At 40.8% G+C, this 12,674-nt stretch overlaps 1 protein-coding gene across 1 annotated transcript in view; it reads left to right on the top strand.

Annotated features, from left to right (window-relative positions):
* LOC134211540 (ceramide phosphoethanolamine synthase-like) overlaps window positions 1–12,674 on the top strand; it is a 59,387-nt gene that overhangs the window by 25,754 nt on the left and 20,959 nt on the right. The window contains exon 2 of the mRNA XM_062688480.1: window positions 9,845–10,049. Coding sequence (XP_062544464.1) covers window positions 9,845–10,049 — 205 coding nt within the window. The remainder of the gene's footprint in view (window positions 1–9,844; window positions 10,050–12,674) is intronic.

Genomic DNA, 12,674 nt, shown 5'->3' with positions numbered 1-12,674 from the left:
TCAATAAATCTAAACATTGGTCGTTTTGTGCATGATACTATGTACTTGATAATTTACAAAAGGGAAAGATGTACCTCTTGAACTAATTCAACAAAGCATAAACAACCTCTACTCAGCCAGTACAGCAGCTCTTTAAAGCCCACTATCACAGTCCATTATCACGTCAGCGACTCATCAGTTAACCGAGTAAACACTTGAAGGTCATTTTGAGTAGCAAACTTTGTGACGTGATCACAGATCATATTCAGTGAAGTTTGTCAACAAACAACAACTGCAAAGTAATCACGAAAGACTTTGCCTGAACGTGATTGGTATTTTGATAATGGCATTTAAATCGTGTATTTGTTTAGCCATTCATATGTGTTCCTTTCTTGGTGAACAATCTGTCATCTAGGAATCAACGAATCATCATTTTAAGTCGTACTCATATAGGTTTGACATTTGCTGTCGATACGCAACGCGCTTAGAATCCATAAATCTCGTATGCTGTACTTCCGACAAAGGCCGAGCTCAGCTCAACACGAACAGCAAATTAACCTTCACGCCAGTCGGTTTATCTAAATAACCATTACCTGGAAGCGTAAACATTTTCAATTTGATAACAATCTATTATTGTGGTACCCACAGAGAAATTCCTATCAGTTCGATTTGATACCGAAGTTCATCGTTTCAGAGAATCTGTGATTATTTTCCTCTTTGTCACCCGCATGTAATCTGACGCGCACTCAGACATAACTCTCTGCGTCAACAGCAGTGCAGACCGGGCAGGGCCAGCGTTTCGAACAATGAGTAATTCCGATGATTTTTTTTTGTGTCTTTATTAAGGAGACTTTCAGCCCGAGGCTGGCTCGTCTCCGAACAATTCCGATGATTGTACACCATTGCAGGGGGCAAGTTGGCTGATGCGATAAGATAAGAGAAAGTTATTGGATCTAAAACAGCTGCTGTGATGATTTGCAATCGTTGAATACGAAGTGCATTATCTTGAAATCATTTTCCATGTGTTTTCTTTCACCTATTTCCAAATCCAAATCTCAGGTATTGCTAATTCGCATTTGTCAATAGCTGAGTGTAATTATGATAATGTGACCAGCAAGATTCCTTCGAAACGCGGGATGCCTATCTGTATTACGTCACTGGCCTGCAAATGGACACATCAAAAGTGCTTCTCGCAGGATGGCCACTGAACCGGGAATCAGATTGAACCGGGAAAATCCGGGAATTTGATCGACGCTGTTTTTTTTGTTTCGACAGACTAAATAAAAGCTATAATTAACTAATTAATTTCTTGTCTATTTTTTTAAACAATCTTTTTTATAGATGTTTGCATTTTATTTGAATACTGGGATTCATGAAATGCCGTATGAATGAGTTTTGTTATAAAGTTATAATGGCTCATAAATTGGAACAAAAACGGGAGAAGAATCCACAGTCATGGGATAGTGCTATCAGTGGCAATGGAATACTATCCATGGTGTGCAGTGTTCCGAGTGGAAATTTTTGATTTGATGAAATGTGTTATTGTCAAAACAGAGGAAATATAGATATGAAAATATGTATTTGTATTTTCAAACTTATACTCAAAGCATTGAGTAACTTTAAATCTAACCATAGTTGGAAGTCAGAACAGGAATGTATATTTTGACGTAGGACTTACGTCTTTCTTTACTATACTGGGTGTCATTTCGATACCACTGACGAATTTTGTAGACGATAAATATGACGATGTATCGACTGTGCCTAAGAATAATCATAATGGTGTTTTTCAAAATATAACGAATTCCGAACCTCAAGATGGAAAGATAAATAATTTTAATGGTTGTGACAACTTTTGCTCACCGCTCTCATTCTGTAACTGAAATATCTGTATGCTGTCAAAATTTTAATCGAATGAGAAGCGTTGCTAAAATTCCTGAAACAAAATTTTAAGTTGTTCGTTTGATGTAATTTTAGCCAATGGAACTAGTTGGGATGAAAGTGTCAAAAGCGAAGAAGTTTGTGGTAACAATTACAATGTTTTTAGAGATGGTCGCAATCATCAATTGTCAGCTAAAAAATCAGGTGGTGGTGTTCTAGTAGCGATTTCTACAATATTTAACTCTGACATTCCTTCATCAAAATGTAAAGAATTTGAGCAAGTATGGAATAGAACAACAATGGCCAACGAAATTCATATTTTTGCATCTGTGTTCATTTCATTTATTTAGTTTACATCTAAACAGATAACACTGAATCAACAATTTGACGCCACAATACACGGTTCGAGACCGCATCTCTCCATCCTCGAATGCGCCCACGCTCGCCAAGTCGTTTTGCACCTGGTCGTACCTGCCGGATGGGAAGCGAACACAATTTTTGCTGTCCGGCATTCTTGCAACATGCTCTGCCCATCGTACCCTTCCGGCCTTAGCTACCTTCTGGATACTGGCTTCGCCGTAGAGCTGGGCGAGCTCGTGGTTCATTCTTCGCCGCCACACACCGTCTTCTTGCACACAGCCTCAGATGGTCCTATGCACCTGTCTCTCGAATGTTTCATGTCCGCAGAGGACTACCGGTCTTATCAGCGTCTTGTACATGAGACATTTGGTGCGGTGGCAAGGATTGAATCCTAAAGAGAAAGAGCAAGTCTCTCACTTATCATCTCTGTATACAGATACGATATGTAGCATACCGCGAGAAACTTTTTTCGCAAGCTGTCATGATAGAGAACTGATATGGGATGGTATACCCCACGATAAATTTCTTTTAGAAAGCTCCAAATGTGGGGAGCACTGGCTCTGATGATGCATTTCAACTTGTTCTACACAGCTGTGCAGTAACCAACACGAAAGAAGCGAAAATCACCATATTTCCGTGGGGGCTGCCTATCCGATTCTGTTTTTTCGCACTTGTATACTAGTTTGATAAATTTGTTATCATATGGCTTGTTATGATTCGGAACAGTTTTTGCCTCTCTTTTATCGTTGTTCGTTATCTATCGAGAGCGATTTCTGCAAACCCTGTGCGGTGGCGAATCTTTTTTGACCGCAGTTTATTCTGGAGCCCGTAGTAGGCCCGACTTCCACAGATGATGCGCCTTCGTATTTCACGACTGACATGGTTATCAGCCGTTAGCAAGGAACCAAGGTAGACGAACTCCTCGACCACCTCGAAGGTATCCCCGTCGATCGTAACACTGCTTCTCACGCGGGCCCTGTCGCGCTCGGTTCCGCCCACAAGCATGTACTTTGGCTTTGACGCATTCACTACCAGTCCAACTTTTGTTGCTTCACGTTCCAGGCGGATGTACAGTTATGCCACCTTTGCAAATGTTCGGCCGTCAGTGTCCATGTAATCCCCGAAACAAAACAAATGGATCTGTTGAAAATCGTACCCCGGCGGTTACACTCGGCTCTCCGCATGACACCTTATATCCCAAGTAACATTTCAAGTTTTATTCCGCTCTAAGAATGGTTTTCAAGATCAATTTATAAGATCTAACAATAAAACCGAATAATACACAGCAACCTTATGATGACCACTACAAGAGTAAGATATTGCCAAGTGGCCCTCTCCAGATAACCACTATAAACCTATTATAAGAGCATTTAGAAACCCTTTTTAAACCACCCGCAAAAAAGGGAATTTGGCTGCGGCAGCTGTCAAAATGTTGCTTTGAAAAAAGAGAAACTAAATTTTGCAGAAAAATAATAACAAAATGGATTGCTGATGGAAATTATGATGATGACAACAAAATAATATTTTTTTTAGGTTGTTTTTACGATTCAGTACTATTGAAAAGGAGTGCGCGTTCGGTTTTATGAGCAAACCTGGTGAAAAAATAAGGTTGAACACCACGCGCCGGCAATATAACGTGGTTCAATGAAATAAAACGAAAATGTTTATTACCACAACGTCTAGGATGCCCACTAAATCGATTAGTACTTTTGCTCAAATTATTATTAAGCAGAATTATTTATAAGAAAAAGTATGATACGCGTTGAAAATGTCGTTAAATCATGAATTTCAGTGATATATTTCACTGACTGCGAAATGCTTATCCATTTTCAATATGGCCATCATGGAATTTGATCAGAAATTTTTTACTTTTATTGAACACCGTCATAAACTCTTCGCAATGCAAATATTCTTATGGGGGTAATTCATTTGACCACATTATGACCAAAATTTGAAGCTTTATTCGAGCGTTGAAAATTGGATTTATTACGCTCTTCAACACAACCATAGATCTATTCATATGGTCAATTGGAATTTGACGTTTGAAGCTTTTTTCAACAGACTTATGAGAGCTTTATTTATAGCAATAAGAGCGCCAATAAAACTGAGCTATTAGCTTGGTGATTGCTGTCATAAATCCGCAATAAGAATTAGATAAATCTAAGAAGCAGGGAAATTGTTACTTGGGTAGCGCAATGTTGAACAACAGGCACGAAAGTCCATCGCCTTGTCTTAGTCCTCGGCGCGATTCGAACGAACTGGAGTGTTCGCTCGAAATCTTCACACAGTTTTGCACACCATCCACCGTTTCTTTGATCAGTCTGGTAAGCTTCCCAGGGAAGCTGTTCTCGTCCATAATTTTCCATAGCTCAACGCGGTCTATACTGTCGTATGCCGCCTTGAAATCAATGAGCAGATGGTGCGTTGGGACCTGGTATTCACGGCATTTTTGAAGGATTTGCCGTACAGTAAAGATCTGGTCCGTTATCGAACGGCCGTCAACGAAGCCGGCTTCATAACTTCCCACGAACTCATTCACTAATGGTGACAGACGTCGGAAGATGATCTGGGATATCACTTTGTAGGCGGCATTAAGGATGGTGATCGCTCGAAAGTTTTCACACTCCAGCTTGTCGCCTTTCTTGTAGATGGGGCATATAACCCCTTCATTCCACTCCTCCGGTAGCTGTTCAGTTTCCCAGATTCTGACTATCAGTTTGTGCAGGCAAGTGGCTAGCTTTTCCGGGCCCATCTTGATGAGCTCAGCTCCGATACCATCCTTAGCAGCTGCTTTATTGGTCTTTAGCTGTTGGATTGCATCCTTAACTTCCCTCAAGGCGGTCATCTTTTCCGCTGCCTTGACTTTCACTGCCTGTACTCTCAGCGCCATTCAAATGTTCCTCGTAGTGCTGCTTCCACCGTTCGATCACCACATGTTCATCCGTCAAGATGCTCCTATCCTTATCCCGGCACATTTCGGCTCACGGCACGAAGCCTTTGCGGGATGCGTTGAGCTTCTGGTTGAACTTGCGTGTTTATTGAGAATGGCACAGCTGTTCCACCTCCTCGCACTCCGCTTCTTCCAGGTGCCGTTTCTTCTCCTGGAAAAGGCGGGTATGCTGTCCCCGCTTCCGGCTATAAAGCTCCACGTTCTGCCGGGTACCTTGCTGCAGCGTGACCGCCCCCGCTGCGTCCTTCTCCTCCAGTATCTGTCTGCACTCTACGTCGAACCAATCGTTCCGTCGACTTCGTCCCTACAGGCGTGCGTTGGTGCGTTGGGACCTGGTATTAACGGCATTTTTGAAGGATTTGCCGTACAGTAAAGATCTGGTCCGTTATCGAACGGCCGTCAACGAAGCCGGCTTCATAACTTCCCACGCACTCATTCACTAATGGTGACAGACGTCGGAAGATGATCTGGGATATCACTTTGTAGGCGGCATTAAGGATGGTGATCGCTCGAAAGTTTTCACACTCCAGCTTGTCGCCTTTCTTGTAGATGGGGCCTTCATTCCACTCCTCCGCTAGCTGTTCAGTTTCCCAGATTCTGACTATCAGTTTGTGCAGGCAAGTGGCTAGCTTTTCCGGGCCCATCTTGATGAGCTCAGCTCCGATACCATCCTTAGCAGCTGCTTTATTGGTCTTTAGCTGTTGGATTGCATCCTTAACTTCCCTCAAGGTGGGGAAGTCATTTCTTCCGCTGCCTTGACTTTCACTGCCTGTACTCTCAGCGCCATTCAAATGTTCCTCGTAGTGCTGCTTCCACCGTTCGATCACCACATGTTCATCCGTCAAGATGCTCCTATCCTTATCCCGGCACATTTCGGCTCACGGCACGAAGCCTTTGCGGGATGCGTTGAGCTTCTGGTAGAACTTGCGTGTTTATTGAGAATGGCACAGCTGTTCCACCTCCTCGCACTCCGCTTCTTCCAGGTGCCGTTTCTTCTCCTGGAAAAGGCGGGTATGCTGTCCCCGCTTCCGGCTATAAAGCTCCACGTTCTGCCGGGTACCTTGCTGCAGCGTGACCGCCCCCGCTGCGTCCTTCTCCTCCAGTATCTGTCTGCACTCTACGTCGAACCAATCGTTCCGTCGACTTCGTCCCTATACCCGACGTTGTTCTCCGCTGCTTCGTTAATGGCTGCTTTGACTGTATTCCAGCAGTCCTCAAGAGGGGCCCCATCGAGCTCACCCTCTTCCGGCAACGCTGCCTCCAGATGCTGCGCGTATGCAGTGGCGACATCAGGTTGCTTCAGTCGCTCTAGGTCGTACCGCGCCGGTCGTCGGTACCGAACATTGTTGATGACGGGCGCAACCATCACCAGATAGTGGTCAGAGTCGATGTTAGCGTTAGTTAATGTCGGAGAAGTGCCGTCCATCAATCAGATGGTCGATTTGTGATTCTGTCTGCTGTGGTGATCTCCAGGTGTATCGATACGGAAGGCTATGTTGGAAGTAGGTGCTGCGAATGGCCATATTCTTGGAGGCGGCGAAATCAATTAGTCGTAGGTATCTTTCGTTCTTCAGCCGGTGAGCGCTGAACTTCGCAATAGTCGGTCTAAACTCCTCCTCTTGGCCAACCTGAGCGTTCAAATCTCCTATGATGTTAAGAAAATTATTTTGAGCTTTTTAGTGGAATGTCTTCACTTGTCATAATACGAGTTAGTACAATCCCATTTAATTCCACCACTTAATTGTACCTTGACAGATACGTTTTTCGACCTCAACAGTAAGGTCGTCTTCAGTGTTTCGTACTTAACTCGACTTAGTCGAGTCAAGTAGAAGACACTGAAGACGACCTTACTGTTGAGGTCGAAATACGTATCTGTCAAGGTACAATTAAGTGGTGGAATTAAATGGGATTGTAAAAACTCGTCTTATGACAAGCTCCTATGATTATTTTGATGTCGTGGCTTGGACAGCTGTCGAACTCACGTTCCAGATGCGCGTAGATTGCTTCCTCTTCATCATCAGTGCTTCCGGAGTGTGGGCTATGGACGTTGATTATGCTGAAGTTGAAGAACCGCCCCCCTTCCTTTTCTTGTCAGGATACGTCCATAGTTCCCACCGGGGTTGGTTACCCGATCTTCCCTAAGGTTGCTCGTATCCCAGCACCACGGGAAGGTAGGGATAGGAGGTGCTGGGTAAGAGGCTAAGGACCGCGAGATGGGGTCTATTTTATTCCTTCAGGTATGCGAAGTACCAATGGTACGCTTTACCCAGCATTTGCCGTGCCAAATCAAGTTGGTTACCAATCTACTGAATTTCGCAATTGATTTTTTATGTGGCTACTGATACACTCAATTTTAGTGAATTCACAAGAAATCTCTGAATGAATCATTATACAAAAATCACACGGGAATCACATGTTCATTACAGTTATCGCATATCAATCAAAAAGCCGCTTGGTGTGGTTTTGAAGAACCCGAACAACTTGAGGGGTAGACAAAAAATATATAGCCACGGTTAACAGCAGTCAATGATTTGGTACATTTATTATTATCTAACTGAAATGACTGTAATTTTATGTTATCATAAATATTGTAGCGGTACTACAGAAGTAAAAAGAAATGTATATCATGCAGGGTATGTATTATTTAGTCATCGTATTGTTGCAATAAGTTTATTCTACAGAATATGACTCTAGCTACTATACATAATTTGATACATATAATGTTCTGCAGTTGCGATGCTAATTAGTTGAACAACATTTACAACAAGATGCCTTTAATATGGAAATAAAGATGACCAAATGATAAGGTAAATATTTCCAAGAGTCAAAGTTGAAGTATTTCACGTATGAGATTGTGTTTGAACAATCTTACCTAAGAAAGTAGTGTCGTAATGATTCTTGGAAAAACTTGTGACATTTTTTCTACTGATTAATGTGCATCTTGTATGTCTACCTAGTTGGTCACATACTTTTAATTATGCTTTCGTAGCTTGTTAACTACCTAAATTGTTTTTTTCTTCCACGAAAATTGGACAAAGACACGATTATGTTGAATGTAGATAGTGTGTACCCTGTCCTGAACCTCACTGTCTGCGTTGTGTTCCACGAATCTGTTAATGATATCATTTCCGATTTAAACGGAGCACTCTTGTGCACCTACTGGTTGGCCTTCAACGTTGCGTCATATTTATGCATCGCAGTGGAGAGTGGATAGTGCGCCCGTGACTCTTTTCTCATTTGAATGTTGTGTAGCATAAACTCTAAACCGGCACGTGTGTCTCGTGTCAGCTGGTCGTTGCGTTGGAACAAAGTGCACGCATTTGTATCCATAAGTTGGTCACCATATCGCAACACACTGACCAGCTTTCTCCGTGGCTGGTCATTATGACATCGCACTGTCGTCACCGCGACCGCAGCATCATCATGTCATACGTTGGATGTTTAACATCAGATGAATAATTACCAAGTAATGTACATGGAGATTGTAAAACTTTATGAATCTGTTAAATCTTTTTTTGCAGCATATCTACATTTTCTTATTGCAACCGTATGCTTTTTGCCTCGGTTGTACACTAAGTATATGTTTGCTTCAAATTTTTAAATGAGATCCGGAGACCCATATACCCTTATACTAGGTGGACAGCAAAACAGAATGTTTGGCCCCTTCGCCTCCTCGTGGAGAAGCGTGGAAAAGCAGATAACCGTCCTTGTTCACGTGAACTTTTTATTTTTTTACCAGCGCAAACTTTATTTTTGTCCAGCATATTTATCATTGATAAATTTATGCCCAAAGAATAAATTTTGAAACGAAACAACGATGGAAACAACACTAAAATGATGCATAGCGTATTGATTAAAATGTTACAAAATGCTGACAAGGAAAATTGCAAACTTGCATTTATCGAAAATGTCCTTGGAGTGTTTTCTAGACCATGGCGGTCATGCTTTTTCCACTGAGAACAAAAAACACGCAGATCCGTTTCGTCTATTCCTTTTTGATTTCTCGCTCAACTTTTCAAAAGGACCTAAGTAAATTTTTTTTCCATGAATTAACAGAACAACATGACAGCTATTGATTGCAATATTCAAATTAAAATGTTACTTAGGTCCTTTTGAAAAGTTAAGCGAGATTTTGTCTTTGTCCAACCAAAAGATAATAACTTGGGCATCGTTATTACCAAATATGTATTTATGAAGGACGTCTTATTAAATGCCTTTCTGGTGGTGGGTTGGTTCAATTTAACTCCAATGCGAAACACATTCCAGCTTCCACGCAAACATACCTCAAAACCAATGTTTTACATATTTGAGGTACTAGAGTTATACTGCCCACAATCGCATAATTGTCCCATATGAATAGAAAATCCAGCAAAGAAGAGACCGATATGCGATCATAGGCAGTATATATCCTATATGAATGGTAATGATAAAAAAATATTGTACCCATAAACAGTTTTAAAATTTCCATATTTCAATTTTACCAATCACTCACTCGAGCAAAAATAGAATTCCATACTGTGTACAAATATCTATCAATAGGTAACCGTTGTATGCAATTGGTTTCATAAATTCAATATATCCAGTTCTATTTAAAGAGCAATGTGATAATCAATTTCTGTTTTATCTAATTACAATCACATCTAACAAACGATTCATTCCATATCCAACATATTGCAGGTTATGCTTTCCTGGTTACGTGGATAACCGCCTTCGTGATGGTGGTCGTGCACGAGCGGGTGCCGGACATGAAGAAATACCCCCCTCTTCCCGATATTTTCCTCGATAACGTTCCGCACATTCCCTGGGCTTTCCACATGTGCGAAGTTACCGGCACGCTCCTGTTCGGCATATGGGTCTGCGTTCTGATAGTACATAAGCATCGGTAAGTGCACTCGATCGAACGGAAACTATATCTACTTCAGAACATAATTGTAGGCTCTATACTAAGGAAAAGCTTGACGGTTCGAACACAGTGGTCATAATTATCAATTTTGCCAATCAAATATCGGAGTATTGGGAAATGTAAAAGTCTGCTTGAGTACCAAAAAAGGGAGTAGCATAGCATAGTTACGATGTACTTCGTAGATAGGAACTTTTGAAATCACTATTCAGATTTGTATCAGAAATCAAGGTGGGTCTAATCCCTGATATCAATCTAGGACAGAAATTACAAAAGCATGAGGATTACTTCTCCTGGCTACGCCAATCTTCACCGTAATTTGTTAGGGGAAGGAATTGTTGATGTTGTACTCACTTATTAAAAGGCCTCTGACTCGGTGACACGATCATAAGTATCACGGAGTTGAATATTGAGGAAGATATTTGGTGGGTCAGGATTTACATGTAGCTGACAATGTGGTAGATCTGACTGTGTAAAACACCACATAAAGGTGTCTGCTTAGCGTTACGGGTATGTTTTAGAACCAAAAATGAGGTAGCAACAAAAATAATAGGCCCAGCATTGGAATACTAAGTCACAAGTGATTTTTCTTTTATCAATTTCGTGAACATCCCAACAGTACCAACTTCCTCTATAAACATAAGCATCATAGGACTGAAATGATCCAAGAGTTAAATAATTTTCTGTAAAATTATTTCGAAGGGTGATTTAATTTTTCCCATTAACTGGAATTTAGCGCTGCAATTCAACCTTGTCAATTGGTATGAATGGCGGAAAGTAAAGTCTCTGGTCAAAGAAATAGACAAGAGAGAACGCAAATGTCGAATCTAGTTTTGACTTATTTTTCAAGGCCAACCACACTTCAAATCGCTAATGGAATCTAATTTATCTACTAGTCACATCCGCTGGACTAACCCATTAGGTGTAAAAACCCTTTTGAATATATTTCCAGTCAACCAGTACCAGACGTTGAATTTATTTAGGATTATTAAGGGCCTGTTCAAATATTACGTAACGCGAAAAATGTTGTTTTTAAGTATCCCCCACCCCCTCGTAACAATCCGTAACAATTTCCAGAACCACCCCCACTTCTATGCGTAACGCGTAACAAATGCGATTTTTTTTAAAAAGATCTTAATTTTAGTAGAATTTGAAGGACGGTGCAATTAAATATTATCATTTGTATATTTCATGCTTTTACAAAAATGAAGAATATTTTTTGATTTTTTTAAAATATTTTCCCTTTGGAAATAACTTGTTACGCGTACCCCCACCCCTTATATTTTGCGTAACAAAAATCAAACAACCCCCCACCCCCTATTGCGTTACGTAACATTTGAACAGACCCTAAAAAAAGTAATTAGAGCTTCTTTCGAATCCGATCATGATCATTATTTTTTTTAATAAACACATAGTACCGTGGAAGCAACATATTTGACGCAGATCCAAACTTGGCGCACTTTCATATCAAATATTACATAAAACTTTTCATAAACTTTATTTTTTAAAGCTCATTATTGATGAAGAATCAACTTACCCGAATAAAATATATGAAGGTTATACTTAACCATAATGCGTCAATTTTTCGTTTTCTTAGCCGCAATTCCTAATTAATCTTATCAGACGAATAGACAAGGCGGTGCTGAGAAACTTCAGTAATACCCTTGGGAAAAGCAATATGTATTAATTTTATTTTAACAAACTTCCTACTACTTAGAATACAGTTAACATCGGATCATTCCACTAAGTATCCACCCGATGGTAGTATGCCTTACGTTGTTTTCGATTTGGATTCGATTACACGAAATTAGGTAATTATGAAGTTTTTTTAATGCTGGATTTTAGATTCCGGAATAATATTACACACAATCAAGGGTAATTTCCTATATTCCTATAATTACTATGCCTGAAGCTCGATTTGCGCAATTGTATAACATGTGAAAGATTTAGTTCGAATAATATATTGGAGGGTAACCACTTCCTTCGGTGGGGTACGCTAGACACCTTTCGCTACTAATATTACATAAAAGACAAGTATGTACGAGAAAGGCACAAACACGGATTCAGGAGAGAAAATAATATTACACACAATCTAAGTTAATTGCCTATGTTTCGGGTATCAAACCACCCGACTTGGACATTCATTTACAATGTTCTGAAAACTCAGATGTGAATATGTATATTATGCGGCAGATTTTTTATTTGAAAAATGTATTGGAGGTAACCACTTTCCCTTTGATGGGACTCGAACCCACGACCCTCAGTACGCTAGACTGGTGCTTTGACCAACTAAGCTACGAAGGACCTTCGTCGGCTTTTTCGCAACTTAACAACTGAATGTGCCCGAGATTCCCAAATTGGACGCATAGTCAAATCACTCACAATCCATTTGTCAAGCCAACACTTCCACAAGCCACTTTTAAATGAGTTATTGGCAAATTACTAAATGAATGAAACTTGAGATCCATCCCAGATCGTATACATTCAACGCCAGATCTCCTAATCGCACCCTCCAGGACAATGGCAGGCAATAATTTTGACAGCGCATCGCGCCCTGTTTTAATCAATATGAAGCCACAAACGAGATTGACACTGCAATCCCGAACG

The sequence above is a fragment of the Armigeres subalbatus genome, chromosome 2 (assembly GCF_024139115.2).
Source record: "Armigeres subalbatus isolate Guangzhou_Male chromosome 2, GZ_Asu_2, whole genome shotgun sequence".
NCBI classification, from domain to species: domain Eukaryota; kingdom Metazoa; phylum Arthropoda; class Insecta; order Diptera; family Culicidae; genus Armigeres; species Armigeres subalbatus.
This window is presented reverse-complemented; position numbering and strand designations above follow the sequence as displayed.